This window comes from Pipistrellus kuhlii, unplaced genomic scaffold (genome assembly GCF_014108245.1).
Source record: "Pipistrellus kuhlii isolate mPipKuh1 unplaced genomic scaffold, mPipKuh1.p scaffold_m20_p_1, whole genome shotgun sequence".
Classification (NCBI taxonomy): Eukaryota; Metazoa; Chordata; class Mammalia; order Chiroptera; family Vespertilionidae; genus Pipistrellus; species Pipistrellus kuhlii.
The window spans coordinates 178,657,285-178,682,468 of record NW_023425404.1 but is presented as its reverse complement, the minus strand read 5'-3'; the positions used below and the strand labels follow the sequence as shown (position 1 = coordinate 178,682,468).

Below are 25,184 nucleotides of genomic sequence, written 5' to 3'. Positions count from 1 at the left end.
CCCAGGCTCCATCCACTATTACCAGCACCTACCCTTGTGACAATCAAAAATGCCTCTGGGCATAGGGGCAGATCCCAGCCTCCTCCCTGAGAGCATGGATGTAGGTGATGTAAGGATGTTGGGGAGCACAGTTAGTTCATGTAGGGTCTGGTGATTAGAGGTGGACAGGGAGCAGCTGCCTGAGCTGTGCTGTCTTGCTTGGTAGGTACTACTGAGCGGAGCCCTTGCTGATCGCTCCTGCAGACTTCTGTGCTCTAGAAACACCACTGAGAGTGAAACCTAGTCAGCAGTCCACAATTTATTCACCTTAATACTGTTTCCACCATCCTGGATTGCCTGACCCTCCTGGAGACTCCTTAAAGAATGGGTCTCCCTCGTGGAGAATTTCTAAGCATCGAGGAATTCTCTCCTTCACACTGAGATGTCTATGAATGTGTGAGCTCTTCAGAATTCCCCCGACCCCAATACCGGGCTAACATAAAAATCGGTCCCACTGCAATGGACTAAATAGCAGGCCGCCTTTCAGCCCCCCTTGGCTTGCCCTGGGTCTGACCCACTGGCCACAGGAAGTGGGAGCAGCGGGCAGTGAGGCCAAGCCCTGAATGTTAGGCCTTTTTCTTAGATAACAAAGAATCCACTTTGGGCTGGCAGGAAACATCCGGAAAAAACTCTGACCTGGATTATAATGAAAGAAAAGATGGGATTCAGAGGAAACTTCTTTGGTGCCATGAATAAATCATCATTTTGTTGGGCTTTTAATCGTATCTTTTCTCTGCCAGAACCATCTATATTACTTAATTTACAAGAGGAGCAATTGACCCTTGGAGCAAATTTTTGGAAAAGATTCTCCAGGAACTTTAGTTTTGATTTTGTTTGGAGTTTGTTGTTGTTGTTTTTTTGTTTTGTTTTGTTTTGTTTTCAATCAAGACCCTTTATTATTTCCGGGGCTCTGCATTGTCATGAGATGAAATGTCTGAATAGGATAATGAGTGGGGAAATCACTATTAACCAATGTAATTTGGAAAGTTAGTTCAGGCATGTTTACTTAATGCAAAATGGATGCAAAGACTACTACAGACACCTTCACGGACCCCACATCTCTGTGGGGAACTATGTAATGTCACCTGTCATTGGAAAAGCTTGAGTTCTGCATAGCAGCCAGCACTGTGCTGACTGCCTCAGTCCCTTCTGCCTTCACAGCTCCTGATACCGCCTGGACTTGATCCGTTCCTGCCCCTTCTGTGGTTTTCCTCTTAGCCAACATCTCTCTCAGGACATTGCTGTCCTTAAGGCTCAAAGCCATGAGCCACCTGAGTTGATCTCTTCCCTTAGTCGCCAGGGTAGGGGGACTAGCCTTCTTTACTTTGGTAAAGAATTGGGAAAAGAATGGTCCTCCAACGGCAAAGGGTCACTCCAAGCATGAGTGTCACTCCTCTCAGACACCTTCTAAGAAAGAAGGAAAACGGAGTGGGAGAAGGAGAGCCTTTGATATGACTATGGAAGTGAAGCCTAAGATTGCCCATCCCTTACCAAACCCCTACTAAACCCTGAGGTAAATGTAAAATCTCACCTCCTTGTTATATTTGCCGCCTGCTTTCCTTCTGAAAGCTGAAGTGGTCAGCATGTTCCCATGTATTTGTCTGTGTTATTTTCACCTGGTTAAACAAGAAGTCTTGGTGGGATAGGGAGGAGAAACCAAGGCTTTGCAGGGGAGACAGTAAAATTGGTTAACACTAGAATGGCTGGGCATAAGTAAGTTATTGACTCAGACAAGCTGGAAACAATCCACCCGTTGCTTTGTATAGTGTGTACCGCAGCAGGTGACAGGGTGACCCTCAGAGATAGGTACTGTTGATAATACTCATAAGTTAGGGGAAGAACTGCCCGCGTTGAATTGCGGTAGAAGAGGGGCTACCACATAAGCCATAGCACAGTATTCTGTGTCTCTTGCAGTCCTCACTACTTCCTTTTTCCATGTCACTTCCCTGAAAGCTGCTCTAACATTAGAAGAACAGGAAGATGATCAGCTCGTGTTTGTAGTCAGGATATATCCTGTCTGTCCTTGATTGGCACATTAGTTGGAACGCTGTACAAATGGCCCACGTTCCTCTTTTGGAATCCTCCGCTTTCATTCTTCACCCAGACCTCACCCTCCTCCTAGTCCTCAGTGGACAGAGCCATAGTGCCAGGCATAAATCTGGGCCACAAAGCATTCCCAAGTGGATGCTAAATCAGGCAGTGTTGACAATGCTAAACTCGGATGGGCCGAGTCTTTTTAAATTTGCATGACCCACGTACCAAGAGGGCTGACCCCATTTGAGGACACCTAAGGAAAGAGAATGTGTTTTCTTGCATCACTGCCTTCAAACATGCTCTGCTGATTTTTCCCCCCGCCCTCAAAGCTCTCTCAGCCAGACGCTTGTGAGACTCCCTTTCAAGTATTACTACAACAGCCAGCTGAGTCTACATCCGTGTCCGCTTCACAGCCACTGTGAAGGCCTGCCTCTCCTCGGCTCAGGTTCTCACGTCTGGAATAGAGAAGGTGCCTGGCCAGTTCTTGTGCCATTCATTCCTCCTCACTCTTCCTTCAGCCCACACCCAGCCTTAGATGCTGCTTCTGGATTCTTTGGATCATTCGAAGGAACAAAAGCTAAGAGAAACCTCTCCAGCCCTGTCTGCCGTCTTGCATCTCCCAAATGCTGGCTTTCGTGGAGCTCATTGTGAGGTCCTCCCATGGGATCTCACCCTGACATAGGTGATCTGATCTGAGAGTCCCCTTGGGACTTCCAGCCGATTCCTGCCCCTGCCATCTACCTCATCTTTTCCTACTGTACGGGATTGGGGGAGGAGGGTGTCCCTCAGTCTTGGCATGCAGCAATCTTGAATGAAGTCTTGTCAAGCTGTCTGGAGCCTGGCTACTGTCGTGACTCCAATTAGTCCGTGGGAAATGCACACATCCTCACCCCTTACTGTGCCATCTTCTGGCGGCACAGCCTGCTCTCTGCTTGCTCTGCCTCAGGCAGCTCCCACCGCTGGGTTATTGCCTGCAGACTTCTCTAGGAGGAAAGCAAGAACCAGTCTCCATATGTGCAAATCCTCCCAAACTCCTCCCCAGGTTTCTTAGGAAACCTCTATGTGCCGAAATCGGTTTGGCTCAGTGGATAGAGCGTCGGCCTGCAGACTGAAAGGTCCCAGGTTCGATTCCGGTCAAGGGCATGTACCTTGTTTGCGGGCACATCCCCGGTAGGGGGTGGGGGTGGGGGTGCAAGAGGCAGCTGATCGATGATTCTCTCTCATCGATGTTTCTAACTCTCTATCCCTCTCTCTTCTTCTCTGTAAAAAATCAATAAAATATATTTTAAAAAAAGAAAGAAAGAAAGAAACCTCTATGTGTTCTCTGGAGAGGACTCTATGGGCTTCTCTAGCTCAGCACATCTCGGTCGGGGTAAACTGTGGCCTCCCCATCTCTACAGGTAGCACTTTCCTTCCTTCACAGGGACAGGGATGGGAGGGGCAGCAGCACTCACTGTGGGGAGAGGAAAAAGCAAACGGATCGAATGCAAATAGTATATAATTGTCTGGCACGTGATTTTATACATACACTATCCATCTGATTGTGATATTCATTTCCCAGTTGTTTTCCCCAAAATAGGGAGTTAAATCTACCGTGCTTGACTCCAGATTTCCGCTTCTGTCCCTCAGACACCGTCTCCCCTGGTGTGCCGTATTGTTCTTGCCATAAAGCAGCCCATGCCAGAGTGAGGGTGATTTCAGAACCCTTATTTCTAATTCCCCAACATTCTTAGGTTCCGCTTCCCCCTTGCTTCAAGTCCACGGTCAGCACAGAGTATTTTTGTTAGATGTAGTTCAAGGAAATGGCATTTCTTCGGTGCCCTGGGCCAAATGCTTGCCCGTAGCAGCCTGTTGCCCTGGGAACCGTGTCTCCCTCCCTCTGCATCTCTGTCGCTCTCTGTCCACTGCCTCGGGGCTCTGCCCCGGCCACACTCTGGCCGTAGAAGGTCCTCATTGTGCGCTCTCTTCTGGTAGAAGCGCATCTTTCAAGTTAAATGCAAATTAAAACCAGAGTCCCCATTGCCCCAAAATGTGAGCCTGTGATTAAAACGGTGCCATTTCACTCCGCGATGGAGCTTCACAATCTCATCACCACCATGTCTAATAGAAATCGGTAATAGTTACTAAATGTTTAATGTGGCCCAGGCACCGTTTAAGGCATTTTGTTCCAGGCCCTAATTAGTCCTCACAAGACGCCTTGGAGGTTGATACTGTGAGGCCGTACTGTAGATGAGAGGCCTGCGGTCCACAGAGGTCGAGAACACATCTGGGATCACGCAGCCAATGTGGCCGAGACAAGGTGCAGATTCCAGCAGTCCGGCCACAAAGCCCATGCTCTCCACTAAAATGCTGCAGCCTCAAAAGCACACCTTGCCCGAGGGCCAGCCTTATCTCCATAGACGAGACTTCTATGTGCTTTACAAACATTCGTTTGTGACTGAATAGGATTAAATATTTTTAATTCATTATATGTAACCATATCTACACCAAATAGGTTTTGACAGGAATTTTTCTATTATAAGAAACAGTAAGTTTTTGGTTTTTGCTTTTGTTTTTATTCGTTTGTGTGTTTGTTTTATAACATTGAACAAGACAAAAAACAATTACTGGCTAAGGAATAAAGGGTTAGGGAGAGACAAATCTGTCAGGGCAGGATTTTGAGGGAAGCTGCAGACTTGAACAGCAAACTTGCTCAGGATTCCTGGCTGCTGTGACCGCAAGAGGAACATGGTCAATGCCACGTCTTTTTTTATTTGTTTATTCATATATATATATATATATATATATATATATATATATATATATATTTTATTATTATTATTATTCACAGTATTACAGATGTCTCCCATTCTCCCTGCCTCCCCTCAACCCCTCTCCCACCTGTTACCTGTCTTGGCCCACATCTTTTATCATGTGATAAAACAGAAACAGGGCAGTTTATGGAAAAGGGTACAAATTTTAAAGGAACTGTGAAAGGAACTTATCGTGTGTGTGTGTGTGTGTGTGTGTGTGTGTGTGTCTTCACATATGAAGGTCAATGAAAAGTTGTTGTATTTGTAATTGTCCCACCCAAACCTCTCAAGAAAAATTCAGATCCAAAGTTTCTCTCACAGGCAGGGCCAACATGTGGTTAAATGGGTGGCTCAGCGGCAGGACTCACTGTTTAAGCCTCTCAGCCATCATCCGGCTTGGAATACACACAGTAAGAAACCTGGAAACAGGCAACATGAACGCCTTATGCTAGATTCTACTTTTTAAAATTCCAAATATCTTGCCCTAGTTGGCTTGGCTCAGAGGATAGAGTGGCAGCCTGTGGACTGAAGGGTCCCAGGTTCGATTCCGGCCAAGGGCACATGCCTGGGTTGGGGGCTCAATCCGCAGTGGGGCATGTGCAGGAGGCAGCCAATAAATAATTCTCATCATTGATGTTTCTATCTCTCTCTCCTCCCTTCCTCTCTGAAATCAATAAATATATTAAAACAATAATAATAAAATTCCAAATTTTTTAAAATATGTTTTTATTTATTTCAGAGAGAGGAAGGGAGAAGGAGAGAAAGATAGAATCAGTCATGAAAGGGAATAATTGATCTGCTGCCTCCTTTATGACCCACACATATGCCCTGACCGGAATTGAATTGTGACCTCCTGGTTTGTGGGTCAATGCTCAACTACTGAGCCATGCCAGCCATCCATAAAATTCCAAATATCTCAATTAACATAAGCATTTTTAAAACAACTTCTGTTATATTTGTTTCAAACGCACTTAATTTTATGAGCAACACGTTTTAAAGTTAGTACTTTTGGATTTCCCTTTTGATCACTCATTTGAAGAATCCATCATTCACTTTGGTGGCCAAATTTTCCCTTCTCACTCCCCTTACAGTAAATCTCTTTGCCACTTAAAACCACTATCTCCAGTTCTGCTTGTTGTTGTGAAGTGAATTTCTGATGCAGTCCTTCAGGATGCCAACATGGTTTGCCTCTTTGGTCTCTGGAACTAACTTAATTCCTTTAGCCTTTCGGTAAAGTCCAGTCTCCCCGCTTTTACACAGAACTGTGCCTTTATGGCTGCTCTTTGGGTGTGGGCCCCAGACTTTTAGCTACTTATCCCGAGGAGCTGCTTGGAGATACAGTCGTTCCCTTTATCCACCGCCAGTGGATGCCTGAAACCATGGATAGTACAAACCCCTGTAGTAGTGCATACTGTTTTTCCTGTGTGTACATACCAATGATGAGGTTTAGTTTACAATTAGGCACAGTAAGAGATCAGCAATAATAACTAATAAAATTAAACAATGCACTGTAATCAAAGCTATGTAAACGTGACCTCTCCCACAGTGCCTTACTGTATTATACTCACCTTCTCACTTAGCAGTGTTTCCCAAACTTTTGACATATGTGTACCCCTTCAATATAATTTTCATAACACTGAGTACCCCCTCGTACTCATAAGAACGTAGAATTAGGTGCAGCTAAGCACGGTGCAGTGCATATTCCCACCAAACTCCGGTGCAACACATACCCCCACCAAACTCTTCCCGTACCCCTGGGGGTACACGTACCACACTTTGGGAAACACTGAAAAGGACTGAAAAGGAAGCACTTTACAGCTTCTCTTTGGTGTATCCAAACTGCCAGTGTGACTCCTCTTACACCCCGGAGCCATTTTTAAATAAAATAAGGGTGACGTGAACACAAGCACTGTGACACCAGGACAGTCCATCCGCTAACCCTAGGGGCTACTAAATGGCTAACAGGTGGGCAGGGTACAACATGGATGCGCTGGACAAAGGGGTAATTCATGCCCTGGGGGACCGGAGCAGGATGGCGAGAGACTTCATCAGACTACTTAGAAATGGACTCAATTTAAAACTCATGAATTACTTCTGGAATTTTCCACTTAATATTTTTGGACCACCGTTGACTGTGGTAAGTGAAACTGCAGAAAGCAAAACCTAAGGATAAGGCGAGTGGGGCACTATGCAGATTCTCTGGCCTCAGCCCAGACCTCTAGAATCCAAAGCTCTGGGGAGGGGCCCAGCAGGGTCTTGGAAGAAGCCCTCCAGGGGATTCTGATGTCTGTTCAGAGTGGGGCACCACAGCACGAGGTGTTCCTTTCTCAAGCTTGCAGGCCCCTTTTCTCTCTTCCGTGTTTTTGAAATCACTGAATGGCAGGTAACGGGAGCTAAACCACATGGTCGATTCTGCATCCCCAACCATCTCAAAACTTCAACTACCTTGGAAATTGACTGAATCTAAACAGCTTCTTTTAAAATCCCTTATCATTAATCTGCCTTCCCATCCACTCCAATATTCCTGGATTAGTCTCCAAATGTGTCCTCTCTGGCCTGTCTGTCTTACATAATGAAGCACAAAGCTAACAGCTCCTTTTCCCCCAGCCATTCTTCCAGTGGGGAAACAAAGAGGAATTACCTTCCCTGATTGTGTTTTGGGGCATCCGGCTTGCTGTTCAGCACAGATTTTTCCACTTGCCTGTGGCCATTAAGCAAACTGCAGTGGGAGGAATTGTCCGGCCTGAGTGAGAAAATCGGAGTGAAGGCATGTATTTCCCTCTCATCTGAGACAGCTCCCAGCCACCATCAGTTCACCCGGAAGGGCCGTTTTAAAAAGAAATAGTCCTGATTCTTGCCAGGGCTTATGAAGACAACTGAAAACTCTCAGACACTCCAACTCTGTGACTAATGGCCTTGTGTACTTGCTCTTGACAGCAGCTGACAAATGGGCATTTTATGAAAGCCGTGATGGAATGTTTTGCTTTTACTGCGACCATTTGTGCATCATAAACAAAATGCAAAAGTGCCCTCGTTTTAATCTCAATCAATCTGCAGTGCTTGAAATGAGGTTTGGAAAAAGCCTGATAGCCTTTCCCTAAAGAACAATGGTCAGACTTCTTTTATTGTGGTTCTTCCAGTTAAATTATGCTTAAAAGTGGACTTAACCAGGATTTATTTGGCACAAAGGAGCATTATGGCTTAGTGCTCGTGCTATCATTAATTGACAGTGTATAGTCATTTTGTACAAGGCACTGATGTTAGCCAAGAACAAGTGAGAATGATGCTCACTTTAAATATATATATATATATATATATATATATATATATATACACACACACACATATATATATACACACACACACACACACACACACACACACACACACACAGTATATTACTCATTAAATTAGAGACCGTGTCCTGTGGTGCTCCTTTCTCTTTTCTCCTTGACAAGAAATCTTATCTCCCCCTTTATTACAAAACAAAGGACGTTCACCATGAGCCTCTGACTTTCCACACTCATCTCCCCCTCACAACCCTGACTTCCCACACTCGTCTCCACCTCACAGTATCTCCTCACCTCCCTTTGGTCCAATTTGACAAGTGTCTTGGCAAAAACAACAACAACAACAAAAACACGCTGCTCTTTAAAGATACCATCTTGGCCTCAGTTGCCCAGGACCTTCTCTGCCAGTTACCTCTTATGTGTCTACAGCTCGTCTCTGTCTCCTAGTATCTCTACACCCTTTACAAACTCGGAGTCTCTCCGTGTGTCACTCTCATTTCATTACTTTGTACAACACTGAGGTTCAGACCCTCATCTTCTCTCTCCTGGCCTTTTAACTAGTCCCTCTAATGGCAACCTCTTTCTTCTCAGCGTTTTACACCAGAATTGCCTTGTTAAAAGACATCAATGTTTATATTAGTCTCCTTCTCTGAAACTCAGGAATAGCCAAGAGAATTAGAAAAAAAATTTGTGATGAGTATTAAGGTTCACACTCCACCTGGAGGGCCCCAGCTTTCCTGTCCAGGATGACCTCATTGACCTCTGTAGCTCATACTAGTAAGTCCGCCTGCTGTTCTTTGAGTATCAGTGCCCACCTCAGACCTATGAACATTGGCTCTTGCCATTACTCCATCCACAGTGTCTCTTTGCTGCCTGTTGACATTCTTGTCCTTAAGTGTGTTTCCAGTTCAAATCCATGGTACCCATCTCTGAGAATCCATGTCCTGTTTATTGATATACTGGCTTCCATTGTAAGTGTTTGTGCCTGAGATCAGGAAAAAATGTCTTTTTTATCTCTTTTTGTGTTTCTGTGTGTTTTGGGTTTTTTTTTCTGTTTGTTTGTTTGGGGGGGTTGTTGTTGTTGTTTTACTTTTTTTCCCAGTGACAAATAGTGACTTACTAAAATGGGATGTTTAGGCACTGAATTGTGTTCTATTAATCAAATGGATAATCACAGAGGAATTACAGGGAAGAAAAGAATGTTCATTTTTATCTGAAATTTTCTTCTGCTGCAATATTACTTAAATGCAATGTACTTCATATCTAGAATGTGTGTCTATTGGTCAATTAAATTCTCCTCTGATGAAATAATTGTTGAACAAACTCAAAAAGAGTCTGGAGAACTGAATCATAAGAGATTTATTCAATGGTTTTGCAGTTTTCACACTTGGAACAAGCTAAGCAAAAACCCTGATGTTTTTCAAAGAAGAAAGGAAAATTAAAGTACATTCTTAAGATTATCAGTCCTGCATTCTCGGCCCTAGGATTGGTCAGAAGAGATATCACTCATATATCAGGCAAACGGGATGATGGATACCAGGAGATCTGATGGCCTGGGTGATGGGGGTCAGGTAGCCTGGAGACAGGAATTTTTTAAGGGATAATTATAGGGTGGCCTGGAAGTCCAGATGTATATCTGGGCTTTGATGCAGTACTGGAAAGTTCACGAAAGCTCCCAGGCTGATTAGAACAAGAATGGAGTCTCTCCTCAGACCTCAACCTTCATAATGTTCATCTTAGCCGCTTGGTTAAAATGACTCCATTTCATATAATATGTTCCCTCTCTTCACTCTTTCTTCACCATATAGAAGCTTGTGTGAAGCAGAAAAAGAAGGCTAGAGTTAGAAATTCTAAGTTCCAGTCCTGGCTCTTCTTCACTAAATCAGCCCCAGGGGTTCAGGCATGTCATTTAATCTTTGGGGAAGACTCCCATTTCTTCATCTATAAAAGAGGGATGGCACTACATTTCTCCTAAGGTTCTACCAAATCTAGAATTTTATCATTTTAACTATCACCATTATCTTGTTACACAAAACATACTCTTGGTTAAGTTTGAAAAACATAGCATAGGCAACGATACTTTGAATGCTGAGGATTTCTTGATGGGAAATGGGTCTCAATACAAGTCATGAACCTTTGAAAGAGGGGATTAGGCTGTTCACTACTACCTGATATTTCCATGAAATGACCAAGAGCAAAATCTACTGAAAGAAAAGACACTAGGAAGACTGCTGAGCCCACAGCACACCACTCCCATGAGCTGCTAGGTAATCATCTGTTAATATGTGTTTACTAAACCTTTTATTATGTGCCAGGCACAATTCTAAGCACGAGAATATAATGGTGGGAAGACAGATAAGGACCTGTGTTCTTGAAGTTTATAGTAAAGGAGAAAACAGATAATGAACAAGAAAATACATGAGTTTTTAAAAGATCATTTTAGCACAATAACACAAATCAGAAACACGTAAGGCACAATAAGAATCAATAAGGCAAATTGTTGTGATAGGTACCTGAATGGCTAATGTAGTTCAAGTGGACAGAGAGGGTGTAGCTAAGGAGGTGACATCTGAGCTGAGACTACAATCAGTCACATAGCAAATCTGGGGCCCCAAGTAAGCTATCCAACTTTCAGTGGGCCTATTCCAGGGAGAAACAAAGTCCTAGAAGTCGGGTCCATTATTCCCAATGGAGATGACTTCCTTATAGCTGAGGCAACTTCAGACCCACCTCACAGTTCATATCCTATCTAGTACAAAGCTAAAATGCACTCTCTCATTTGTTCAGTTCAAGAAGGGTTCACACTGTGCAGCTCTCCTACGGGCATGCCAAGGTATTTGTCATGTCCATGGCATAAGAGATAGGCTTCAGGTCATGAGTAATTTGTGGTGCTCTGGCCCTTTTAGTCCCATTCAGGAATATATAACTGAATAAAAATTAGTAAGAAAGTCAGTAACCTTAGTAATATTTCATTATAAATTATGGTTAACTAGAGGTCCGATGCACAAAATTTGTGCAAGGTGCTAGGCCCCTGCCACCACCATGGCTGGGGAGCCTCTGCATGGTGGCCTGGGGCCTCTGCCACACCCGGTTCCACTGCTTCATCTGGACATCCAGAAGGATTTCCAGTCTAATTAGCATATTACACTTTTATTACTATAGATTCTTTTCAGGAACATCTTACATCTCAGCTGATCTAGTCATCGTAATGAGAGGCCTGTGGAAATTAGGTCCACATTCCTGGGGCAGTCCTTTTTTAAGCCACCCATTCCTTAAATACCATTAAGACCGAGAGTTTTTATTTCTAACAAGACTGTGTGGCATGTGTGTGGAGTGTGTGGAGTGGAGTGTGTGCAGTGGGGGGTGTGGGTGGGAGGGGAGGTAGTGGGGGGGTATGCGTTGTGTGTGTGTGTGTGTGTGTGTGTGTGTGTGTGTGTGTGATGTATGTCTGAATGAGACCACAGTATAAAATCGGTTTCATATTGTAGGATGCTGCCAAAAAGTTTGAGAAACACTGATCTCCTAGGTTAACAAGTCAGGTCTGAGAGTAGGTTAACAAGTCAGGTCTGAGAGACACATTGTATGTCAGAGTAACCCACGACCCTAAAGATGTCCACAGGAGAGTACTTTGCGCATTCCTACCTACATTACCTCAGAATATTTAAGAGCTTTTACCAGGCAGGAATCCGTGATGATGTCATTGCAGAGTCCAAGGGAATGAGGCATTTAAATGCAGACTAATGAACAGTCTTGGAGGAGCAGCCTCTTTGCCTGCACATAGGCATGCTGGTGGACAATAATTGATTCAAAACTAGAACCCAGACTCAAGCTGTTAAATTGTAATTTCTTTACTAATTAAATGAGTGGTTTCTAAACAAATGCACATCATGCAAATCAGGGCTTTGTAATTATGGTTAAGAGTTATCCAAAAATTCTCTAAATCTACTTTCTAATTACTCTAAATCTATTAACAGTCACATTAATTTATGCTGCTTTTGACACTGTCAGTGTGCCATGGAAATTATCATGGTCCCAAATAAGCAGCCACAGAAACAAAGAGAATAATAGGCCTAGACAACAGCCATCAGTGGTCGGTGAGACCATTCAGTAAAGCAGGCATTGGGCAGATGCCACCACGGCCCTGGTCCATCTCAGCATTATTCACATCGAGGCCCACAGATCACACAGCATCATGACTGATGGAGCAGGAAAACACAGCATCATCTGTGAACTGCTCTTTTTTTAAATATATTTTATTGATTTTTTTACAGAGAGGAAGAGAGAGAGATAGAAAGTTAAAAACATCGATGAGAGAGAAACATCAATCAGCTGCCTCTTGCACACCCCCCTCTGGGGATGTGCCCAAAACCAAGATACATGCCCTTGATCAGAATCGAACCCGGGACCCTTCAGTCCACAGGCTGACACTCTATCCACTGAGTAAAACCGGTTTTGGCATCTGTGAACTATTCTTGCAAAACACACACACACACACACACACACACACACACACACACCTAAACCTGAATATGACAAGACTATGTAAATCTAATCGCCAGTCTATAGGACATATAGAGGCAACAGGAGGTGGCAATCAGCCAGATCTGCACAGTAGGTAGTCAATAGCCATGTCCCCAGGCCGGAGCCTCCAGGGCCACTCTCCCAGAGTTTCTGCTCCAGCAGGACTGGGTGGGTCAGAGAAGAGAATGTGCATTTCTCACATGTTCCCAGGACATGCGGAAGCTACTGGCCCAGGGCCCACACACTGAAAACCATATTCCTCCCCGTCTTGTGGAAAAGCAAACAGTGCTGGATAAACGAGTTGTTACTTTATAATAGGAACAAGCACCCAAGTGCCTGTGAGCCCAGAATTCAAACAAGTTAGCAGCTGAGAGGCCCAGTGGAGGACCCTCCAAAAGGTGGTCCCGGGAAAGGCCACAGAAGTTTCTGACCGCCAGGAAAAGCAAGCCGAGACATGAGTTGGGTCCTGAGGGAATAAGCCAGCATGAAGAGAGGGGTGCATCCGAGGACAGCCTGTGTCCTACGATTGGGGAGTGGGAATAGCTCCAAGCAAATGGCGCTGTGGACAGTGAAGGCCATGGGGCCTCTGTAGAGCAGCAGCTGGGGCTTCTGCAGGGAGCGGAGAAGGCAGCACCAGTACCTGGGAGGCGGGGTGGGGTGGGGCGCGGGGCGGCGCCGAGTGGTAGCAGAGAGGGACAACCTGCTGTGTAAACACCTGGCTTTGACATCAGTCGCCAGTAACCTTGGCATAAATGTCTTCAGGCATCAGCTCACGTCATTGTCTACGGTGGGTGCTGGTGGCAGCAACTGCACTTTTGAGGCCCCAACAACCCGGCATCTGCCTTTGGCGGCTGCTTCTGGACTCAGTGCTGTAGACAAGGAAGGCTTGACAAAGGCAAAATGGCAGAGCAGCAGCCAGACTCCAGAGCATGCCTGGAATCCCCCTCCCCGCCCCCCAGAAGTCTTCTGGAGGAACCCATGGGACACTGAACTCCACAGAAGGAAGGTGCAAAGCCAGAGAAATCCTATTCCGAGACAACGACTCTGACCGTGCTTTATCACCATCTGCTAGTGCTAGGAAACATGGATGGCAAACACTGCCACGTCCTCAATATTTTCCATTAGGAAAAGGGGAGTGATATTCAAATGTACATCCCTTTCCATTAAAACCATTTATATGGGACGACTTCAAGCAAAAAAGCTTCTGTACAGCAAAAGGAACTATCGACAAGATGAAAAGAAAAACTACTGAAGGGGAAAGCATAGTCACCAATGACACATCCCACAAGGGGTTAATTTCCAAAATATATAAAGAATATAATTAAAACCACTTCAATGCATTTTTAAAAATTTATCTTATTGATTTTTTACAGAGGAAGGAAGAGAGAGAGAGACTTAGAAACATTGATCAACTGCCTCCTGCACACCCCCTACTGGGGATGTGCCCGCAACCAAGGTACATGCCCTTGACCAGAATCAAACCTGGGACCCTTGAGTCCGCAGGTGGATGCTCTATCCACTGAGCCAAACCGGTTAGGGCATAAAATGCATTTTTAAAATACTGGGTCAACTCACTGCCATCTAAGGAGACAGAATATTAGGCAAGATACCAGAAGGACTATAAGTGGAATTGCACTGACAGATTAGGCAGAGGCTGAAGGGGGCCTCCAGGAGCCCAGGCCTTATTAGTGGGTCCCCATGTACAATATAATGCTGCTGTCCTCATTGAAACAGTAACCCTTAGTGAGCCCGCTTCCCTTCTGTCCAGTTCTCAGGCCCACAGGGCACATGCCAGGCCTGTCTGCTCTGTCCCCCTTTCAAAAGAAGAAACTTTTCTTGGAATTGTGGACGGGCATTGCATGGGCAATTCAGCTTTTTTGTAAGGCTTTCCAAGCAGCGCTGAAAGGCCACTGCAGGATCCGCGCATGCGCACAAGCAGTCCTGAAAGACCCTTGCGCCAGGCTGACCCCAGCTGACCCCGCACAGGCAGCAAGATGCCAAGTGGGAGCCTGCTGTGGGCCAGGCCTTGTGTGGTTACCCAAGCCTGGACAAGGACCCGGGGCCAGCTGGATGGGGGCTGCAAGAACCAGCTCTGCAGGCACTACAACATGAGCGAATGCATGGTTTATGGAGTATTGAGTTAGAAATCAGATCGGAGAGAGGGACTTTTTATATATTCAATATAAATCGATGCCATTTCCACTGACATGATGCCCTCAATATATGCTAGCTTAGTGATGGGATATTTTGTAGGATATTATTTATAAAAGCAAGAAAATAAATTGGAAGAATCTAAATGGTGAAGAAAATGTGAAATAGTATAGCTATGCAAAGGAATAAACTATATCTAAATTTATCAGTGGAGTCATCACAAAATTATAAGAATGAGAAAAAGTGTGGCATGTGTCCCATATATGATTTGTGTAAATTTTAAAATAAAATACCCATATATGTATGTAAGTATATATAAAAATAAGCTGAAGGGCATATAACAGATTTATAACATGTGTATTTGGGGAAGGAAGCAGCCTGAATTTTCAGGTCAAAGGGGAATTCAGCGTAATCTGCTGTGTTATATTCCTTTTATTTGAAACCTCTACGTTGAGTCCTAGCCATTGGTTAGAGCGTTGGCCCTTGGACGGAAGGGTCCTGGGTTGGCAACCAATCGACATGTCTCTCTCACATCGATGTTTCTTTCTCTCTATTTCTCCCTCTCCCTTCCACTCTCTCTAAAAAAATCAATGGAAAAACATCCTTGGGTGAGGATTAACCAAAAAATAAAAACTGTAAGTTGAAAACAAATGGAATCTGTAAGACGAAAGGCAAAAAGGAACTGTGCTTAAAAACAGTACTCTTGTCAATAAAATCAATTTCCATGGCGTGGAGACTGACATTCCTGATACCGCTGTACATGCGTACCGGAATGGAACAATCAAGGAAATGAATGGCAGATGGTGGAGTCCAGGTTTCTCAGACCTGGAGTTGAAATGTACTGATCAGCTGGAGGAGGGATGCTAGAATGATCCACAGGGTGATGGGTTAGAATTGGAGACACTTGGAGTTTATAGAGAACTCGTGTTTAACTTAGTAGAGATTACGTGTATAAGAATAATAATGAGCACAGATGGTTACTTACAGGAATACTTACAGAGATGTGTTAGTATTCGCACATATAATTCTTTGCTCCATTAGCTAAGAAGGCCTAAAAGAAATGACACTAGAGTAGCAACACACACATCTAGCACCCACACCCTGTTTTCTAATACCATTCTCCAGTAAAAGGAACAAGGCTCCTTGGAGAAATGATTCTGGAGATGGAGCAGCAAACACACAAGCAGAACCTGAGCATCTTGTAGTGGCAGAAAGTAAATAGTTCTTAAGAAAAAGAAAGGAAGAAAGAAAGAAAGAAAGAAAGAAAGAAAGAAAGAAAGAAAGAAAGAAAGAAGGAAAGAAAGTATGAAAGGAAGAAAGGAGGGAGGGAGGGAGGGAGGGAGGGAGGGAGGGAGGGAGGGAGGGAGGGAGGGGGGAGGGAGGGAGGAAGGAAGGAAGGAAGGAAGGAAGGAAAGAAAGAAAGAAAGAAAGAAAGAAAGAAAGGAAGAAAGAAAGAAAGAAAGAAAGAAAGAAAGAAAGAAAGAGCCACGATCATAGTTCTTAAGAAAAAGAAAGAAAGAAAGAAAGAAAGAAAGAAAGAAAGAAAGAAAGAAAGAAAGAAAGAAAGAAAGAAAGGAAGGAAGGAAGGAAGGAAGGAAGGAAGGAAGGAAGGAAGGAAGGAAGGAAGGAAGGAAGGAAGGAAAGAAAGAAAGAAAGAAAGAAAGAAAGAAAGAAAGAAAGAAAGAAAGAAAGAAAGAAAGAGCCACGATCATGTGGTATGTCAAAGAGACCTAGGAGCCAAATACAAGAGCTTCCAGTATTCCAAAGTTGAAATAATTTGAGCAACAAAATAAACTAGCATTAGATCATAACCCCAAATATAAATATTCATGAGTTGCTTCTGATCTAAATGATTGGGGGGGAAAATTAACAAATGAGGGAAGAAGAGACAAATCTCTTGTGCAAAATAATTCCAAATTATGTAGATTCTTCACCCGGAAGGAGGGGAATCCTTTAAGTGTGGGCTGCACAAAGCAACTTCCTTCTAATGAGCACAGTATGGAAATGGGAAGGAGGAGGGGCAGTCACTCTACAGTGGAGAAACACAGCCAACATTGCCCCAGCTGGGTGATCAAGGTCAATATCAACACTCGTAAGTTATGTTGACAGTAAGTACCTTGACATGATGAAAATGCACTTTACCTCTATGATCTCCCTCCCCAAACCCATTAGCTCCAGTCCGATAATGACAAAAATATCAGGCCAATTCCAATAGGGGATTTCCTACAAAAGGCAAGACCACTACTCCTCAAAATGGTCAACGTCATCAAAAACAAAGTAAACCTGAGAAACTGTCAGAGCTAAGAGGTGCCTAAGGAGAAATGACAACTAATTGTAATATGAGGTCCTGGATGGCATCCTAGAACCAAAGGACATTAAGGACAAACTGTGGCAAACTGAATCAACTACAGGCTATGGCTCCTAAAGATGTACCGTAAGGGCTCAGGAATTATAATAAATGGTCCAAACTAAGGTAAGATGTTAAAAAAAAAAAATAGGAAAAACTGATGGAAGAGGGCTGGTAAATGGGAACTTCTGATTCTATCTGCTCAATTTTTCTGTAAGCCTGAAATTGTTCTAAAAAATAATCTACTAATTGTTTTTAAAAATCACTTTGAAAGTATGACCAAATGTTGAGTTGTCAAGCTGGGATTTAATCATTGTTGATGGTTTTATGATTGGTATGTTCTCTATTTTTTTAGTTTCTCAGAATTAGAAAAAATAGAAATTTGAACAGAATTCGTTCCCACACATTATGTGAGTTAGTAACTATGTCAGACCATTTTACTCAGCTTTCTTATTTATATTCACACCAGTAAAAATCTTTTATAGAATAAGGCAAGGTTTTAAGCTAAAAATTGCCAAGCGTCTGTGTATAAAAATCTTCAGGCAAAAAGTAGGGTGGATTTCTACAAGTGGAATTTTATATCTCCTGCCAAATTACATTCTCAGCAAGGTAACACCCATTTTTATTGATGCTCTGTGTCTGAGGATGCCCATTTCCTTGCTACCTAAGCACCATTAGGCATTATTATTTTCTTCTATGAGTTTGATAAGCAAAGAAGTCTTATCACTTGCGTTTTCATTTGCAGTTCTATGATTGTTAAGAGTTGAATATTAGTATTTTTCATGCACACTGGCATTTGTTTTTCTACTTCTCTGTGTTACCTATTCATGTCCTTTGTTCATTTTCCCCTGCTTTATATGAGCTCTTTATAAATGTTTTCAATATTATTATTCTCTAATTCTGGACTCCTATGACACCATCCACTCTTCCTCCTCCTGCTTCTGTGCCCACATAAAGGTTAGTGCCCTCAGCCCTCTCTCTTTCTACTCTGTAATTCTCCCTTGAGCTATCTAACCCATACAGAGTCAGGCATACCCTGAAGATATTGCTGGTTCCAGAACACCACAGTAAAGCAAGGATGGTAATAAAGTGAATCGTAAATAGTTTTGCTGGTGGAGGGTCTTACCTTCAGTCTGTAAAAAATGCAACACCTATGAAGGGCAATAAAGCGAGTGATGCCCCTATCTGAAGGCTCCCCTAGAATGGAATCTCAAAAGGAATGAAGATCCTGACTGTCTTGTTAGAGTCACCCTGCCCTGGGTTGCCTGGGAATGAGGGTTTCTGGGTCTTCCAATGCTCAAACTGGGACAGCCCTGGGTAAACCAAAATGGTTGGTCAGCCTACAAGGTAGGTGCTCAGTAAATAGTTGCTGAGTGAATGCATGGTGGCTTCAGGCACTGCTATTCCAGCCAGATGGCTCTTTTGGCCTACAGATCTCTATTTCTAAAGGCTTTGTGGAGAGCACCATGTGGAAAGTAGACATTCTGGTCAAGGGCATGTACAATACATTGGTTGTGGGCACATCCCCAGTAGGGGGTATGCAAGAGGCAGGAAAAAAAAAAAAAAAAAAAAAAAAAAAAAAAAAAAAAGGTGAATGTTATTCCAGACTTAGGCATTTCTCCCACACAGGGTCACACAGGCAGAATGATCAAGGGCATAACTAATAAACATCCACCTAAATGCAAAATCAAATATAGCCTCTCAAATCTCCACCAAATTTCTCCTACAAACTGACAAGTTGGCTTAAGCGAAAAATGAGCTTCTTAAACATTGAGGTCAGAAGGACGTGGAAAATCTGATTCCCTTTTGCTGGTGGGAGTGAATGTTCTACTGCCGTTGTGAACAGAGAGGGAGGCCTCTGGCTCATCGTTTCTGTGCCTGCTGTGGGGTCATCCATGCACACGCGCCATGGCTACAGAGCTAAGGAATAGGCTGATTAGGAAACCAAGCCCAGATTGCATCTTGCCGCCTCCACTCTTCTAGCCTCTTAGACTTGGTCCTCCATCTCTACCCCTGTTCTGAGCTGGACTTTGCAAATGACTCGGACTGACTCTCTAAATCGCCTCTCCCTGGCTGGGCCAACATAGGCATGTTTCGTGTGTTACCTTAGAGCCATAGCCACACAGAACCCAGAAAAGTCTTCCTGAACACTATGGCAGCAATCTGCTCTTTTGCCATTTCTCTTTTTTGCTAATTCTCGAATAGTAAGATAAGTCTGAGGCAGGATCCTGTCTCAGGTGCTTGAGAAGTAACTGCTTCATGATTTATGAGCGTTCCACCTACAGGAGGAATCGATAGAGAGAAGGAAAAGGAGAGAACAATCCAATAAGTAACTTTAGGCCCACAGCACATTATTACTTTTCTGGAGTTTCTTTATACATAGTAGGCGCTCAATATATATATCTGTGATTTGAACTGGATGAGGGTATTTTTTCTTCTCTGGTCATCTCTAAGGAACATTGGCCTTGCTATATGATCAAATAATTATAGCATTCGGTGCCTGCTGTTCAACTCACATAAACAATTATTTTTAAATAGCCTTCGATTTTTGCAGTGATTTGCAGTGTTCCTGTCCTGCCCTTTCAGCGCTTGCTGACCATTATTCATGTGACCTCATATGGCCCATCTGGTGCAGGGGTTCCCAAATTCTAGATTCATATATAACCTTATTTTTAAATGCAGATTCCTAGGTTCCCTACCCACAGTGCCCTTTAGGTCTAAAAAGAGATCTGGTAAACTATATTTTAACAAGCCCTCTGGGTAATCCAGGTGCAGGTAATCCGTCAAACATATTTTGGAAAATAATCCATAGTTGACCCTGCCCTCGCCTCTGAGACCAGCCTTAGTTAGGGCAAAGAGAAGATGAAGAACCAACCATCTGTAAATTGCTAGTGCAGTAATGCCACTCCTGCCCTGGGGCATGATCTTGTTTGATTAGTCAGTTTTGTGATCTTTCCACTTCAAGTCCAGGATCCAGGCTAGGATGTCGATAGCTGAGTCCATGATCTTCCTGGAGGTGGAGTACTGTCCATTACTAAGTCCCCTATTTAATGTTCTGCCTGCCCACCAGGTCCTCCAGCCATGGCCAAGCTCCGCCTGCATGCTTTTTGGATTCCTCCTGTGGCTACTATTTACAGTCTTCCTTTCCCCTACTGTGCCCATGTGGCTTTGCTGGATGCCTTATCCCAGCACTAATGCCTCACTCCTGATGACAGTCAGCCCTGGCTGCAGATGCTGACTGAATTTATTCAGAATTAGCCCAGGGTAATAGGATAATCACTAGGCTGGCTACCCTTAAAGAATCATGCTCACTTGGTCTGAATCAAATGCAGATTAAAATAAAAATGTTTTTCCTTGGCCTTTGGGCTGATACACTGAGTTGGAGTTAGAACACCCTTATCTCAAAAGAGCCCTCTCTGAGCCCTCCTTGACTGTATGAAATAACAGAGACCAATGTAGAGTTCCTCCATTCAAGTTCCTTGCAAAAGGAGACATTGGAATCATTTAATACTTACTGTTTTGTAATTTACCTTTGCACTCGGAGTATATTATAAACACCCTTCTATGTTATAAACTCTATGTTCATAGAGTTCTAGAATGAAATTGATACATCCTTCGAATAAAGATATCATAAAATATGGCAATGCCCCCCTTTGCCGGGCACTTAGGTTGTTATACCAGCTCTTTACTGAAAAAACAGGCTCAGCAGACATATTCTGTTAAATCTTTAGTACATTCTTCATTATTTCCTAAAGGCTAATTCCCAGAAGAAAAATTGCAAACTCAAAAGTTTTATATATTTTTTAAGGCTTTTAATACATATTGCCAGAATAACTTCCAAAGAAGTGTCGGATCAATTTTCACAGCCATCAGCACCATGTGGGTATTTTCCCACACCCTCGCATAAAACTGAGCATGTTTTCTGTTGCCAATTTAATAGTAAGAAAATGATATCTTGCTCATATTTTGAATTGTTTTCAGTTACCAGTGAGGCTGTTAGCAGCATCACATTCAATGATGTCATACTTCTTTCATTTATAGCTGGGTACATCTGGGGCTTAAAAATCATACAACTGCCCGGCTGGCATGGCTCAGTGGTTGAGCATCCACCTATGAACCAGGATGTCATGGTTGGATTCCTGGTCAGGGCACATGCCCGGATTGTGGGTTTAATCACCAGTAGAGAGTGTGCAGGAGGCAGCCGATCAATGATTCTCTCATCATTGATGTTTCTATCTCTCCTCCCTTCCTCTTTATTTTTTTTAATTGTACTATTAACTTTTGAAAAGCACTTATTTTGTTTGAGAGCTTATATTTTTTCGATATTTCAGGATCCAGTATGTCATTTTTTCTGTATCGTAAACAAACCAAAAAAGTCTTAAGAATGGAACAACTTTTGTTGTATTATATAAACTTCGGGAAAATAAATTTACTACAAAATTCTGTAGTTTGAATGTCTAAAATGATATGCAATCTCATTTCTCAGTATGTGAAGAACTTATTATAATTACAATGTAGTTCATCTAATTTTACTTATTAAATAATTCCTGGGGAGGGGGTGCAGGGGAAGTAGCCATTGCCATTAAACAAGAAAACTGGTGGCACAATATTCATTGTAACCTCTTTGTCATATTTATTGAGTGACTTCATGATATGAATACTAACATGAACTTTCTTGATGACACACTAACCTGAACTTTCTTGTTGATACACAGGGACTATTAGGGGAAAAATATGGGAACATCCGGATCCCCGGAGAAGTGGAGGCCTCCGAGTTTGAAATGATTTTGGACGCTGCCATAGAGGCGAAGCTGGAGACCAAGTTACTGGAAGAGTGGTACTGTCGAGATGAGAACTCGGTGCCAGCAGCTTATTACCTCAGACCCAAGTCAGAAATGCTGAAAGGCAATAAAAATGCAGTAAGTTGCCCTTGCTTTAAACTGCTTGTGTCACCCAGGAGTGGTGGACTCAATGTCATTCTGTGTTGAGCCTTAAATTTCCTTTTAACAACAAAATCCAAAGCTAAGAAACCTTCTAATTTTTTTTTATCATCATGTAAGGATAGTTTATTGATTTGAGAAAGAGAGAGAGAGAAAGAGAGAGAGAGAGAGAGAGAGATGAGACACATCGATCTGTTGCTTCCTGTTTGCTCCCCAACCAGGAGTCAAACCCACAACCTAGGGGTGTGACCTGATTGGGAATCAAACCTGCAACCTTTCGGTGAACTGGATGACACCCCAATCAACTGAGCCACCCGGCCAGGGCAGAAACCTTTCCATTTTTGACTCGCTTTTCTCTTTAGCAGCTTAGGCTTTCCTTCTGGGGTCACTTCCTTCTTCCTGAAGTATAGCTTTTGGAAGTTTCACTAATAAAGATCAACTAAGAGATACATTTTCTCAGTGTTTGTTTCTCTGAAAATATTCTTATTTTTCCCATTTTGCTATATGCCTATTTATTCTGATTAATATGTGTCATGCTTCTTATGTTTGTAAATTCATGTATTCTATCATTTGTGGAAAGTTCTCAGCCATCATTTCATCAAATAATCTTTCCTCTATTTCCTCTTTTCTTTCCTTTTTGTTCTTTTATTAGATGGACATTAGACCATCTCAGTCTGTCTTCCATGTCTCTTAATCCTCTTTCACATTATCAATTTTCTTACCTCTCTGCTTCTTTCCAGAAGATTATTTTAGATCTTTCTTCCAGTTCGTGTATTTTTTTCTTCAGCTGTATTCACTCTGTCCATACAGTGAGTTTTCAAGTTCAACAGTTGTACTTTTTAATTTTGTGAAAGGATGTTTTTTGTTTTTTATTTATTTATTTTGTTTGTTTGTTTGATTGATTGCTGGGATGGTATTTTTAAATGTATTTTTATAGTTTCCTATTTTTTAATTCAATATTTTCCTTTAACGTTTTACATAAATTTACTTTATGTTCTGAAATCTTAAGCATCTTGAAAAAGGATTGATTCACACATGAGTGTGATGGAAACATCGCTGTCCCCTCTCCAACTTGATTCCTCCTAATTGTATCCAAGACGTTTCTCCTAAATCTGAATGAAGGAGCAGGGGGGGGGGGGGGGGGATGGGTGGGTCTCTGCATTGCAGGAGAGACTGGTAAGAAGGCACAGATTCCATCCCTCTTCTAAAGAAGACAAAAGAAGACAGGCTGGAACATTTACATTTAGCCCCAGGCAGCTCTAAGAGCAGGAGAGCACTGAATTGGTGACAGTACTTCATTTTGGGACCTTGCATATTTATTGTTATGGTATTTAACCTAAAGCGTTTTCTCCATGCAATAGGAAATAAGGTCAGAATCCTTGATTTTATTTCTTCTCCCTCACATGCATTTTTTCAAAGTAATTATCTGCAAGCATATTTCAGAGAAATACTACGGTAAACCCAAATGATTTCCCAGTTAAATGAGCCCAGAGTAAAGGTAGTAGCTAGTCAATGTATTTCGTTAGTTGTTCAATGTAGACATCAGAATTGATCGTTCGGTTGGGTGGTAAGAGTTCAAAGTAGACAATTCCTTTGTAATCCCACCAAACTGATAACAAAACCTTCTTTTGATGAATATCAGCTTTTGATGTTGTTTGAGTTGGTTCACCTGGCCTGCTCCATGATCTTTTCCACTTGATATTGTTGTAAACAACCCATTTTTCATCGCCAGTTATCAGTCGTTTTAAAAATGGATCATTTTCATTACGTTTCTTTAGCAAATCGCAGCTGCTAATGCGTTGCGTTAACTGTGATTCTTTCAGTTCGTGAGGAACCCATGTATCGAGTTTTTGAACATAGCCAAGTTGTTTTAAGTGATTTTCAATGCATGTATGTGATACATGAAGCTTCTCTGCAATCTCACGTGTTGTACTATGACAGTCCGAATTGATTATTGCTTTGATTAGGGCGTCATCAACTTCAACTGGACGACCAGAGCGTTTTTCATCTTTGAGTGAAAAATCACCAGAACGAAATTTGGCAAACCAATTTTGACACTGCCGTTCTTTTAAGGCTTCGTCACCATAAACAGCACATAACTTTTTATGAGCTTGCGATGCGTTTTTCCCTTTGCGGAAATAAAAAAGCAAAATATGACGAAAATGTTCCTTTTGATTTTCCATTTTTCAACGAACGCCAAACGAAAACTACAAAACAGATCAAAAAACTTTTTTTACTGATTAACAGCTGAATAGCCAACTATCAAAAAAACGAAATGTGTTTTACATTTGTACTACGTCTGCAAACCTAAAAATTCAACTGAAGCCATATATGTGTGAAACCCGCAATTACTTAGTTGCCGACCCAATAGCTGTCTAAACACATGATCCCTTGGGAAACCAGGTCCCCACGGTGATTTGGGAGCAGTTGCTCATGTGGTGCTGTTTCGCAGGTTTTAGTTATTTCTTCTTCATTTAATTCTATGATCCTCTGGAGAAATTTAAATTATTCTCTAAACCACACATGCTATTTCTGCATAAATGGTTGTTCAATATGAAAATAAGGCTTTTGTGTATTTGTGTGTGTCAAACTAATATTCCAATTTGCAGCTGTGTTACCTTTGAATTGCCTATCTGGGAACATTTCTGATTATCAGTGTGAATTTAGTTTTCTACAAAAATAGTATTAAGTCATCTACTTAAAATGTTGGCCTGAATTTATCACATAAGTTGTGTAACACGCATCTTAAAATATCTAACATGCCACTCACCCAAATTTTAGGTTTATTACTGTTCATAATTATTGTCAAATGATTGTAGACATAAAACTTTTTGTTTTTGTCAACCCTCACTCAAGGATATTTTTCCACTGATTTTTAGAGAGAGTGGAAGGAAGAGGGAGAGACAGAGAAATATTGATATTACAGAGATACATCAATTGGTTGCCTCCCACACACACCACAGGGACATGGAGATCGAGCCTGCAACCAAAATATGTGCCCTTGACCAGAATTGGGTATGGGGTCCTTCAGTTTGTGGGCTAACACTCCAACTACTGCCCAAAACCGGCT

At 42.6% G+C, this 25,184-nt stretch overlaps 1 protein-coding gene across 2 annotated transcripts in view; it reads left to right on the top strand.

The window, feature by feature from the left end:
• Window positions 1–25,184, top strand: part of NWD2 (NACHT and WD repeat domain containing 2) — a 136,650-nt gene that overhangs the window by 95,848 nt on the left and 15,618 nt on the right. For both annotated transcript variants that reach the window (XM_036418739.2, XM_036418743.2), the window contains one exon: window positions 21,890–22,093. In XM_036418739.2, the coding sequence (XP_036274632.1) occupies window positions 21,890–22,093 (204 nt within the window). The remainder of the gene's footprint in view (window positions 1–21,889; window positions 22,094–25,184) is intronic.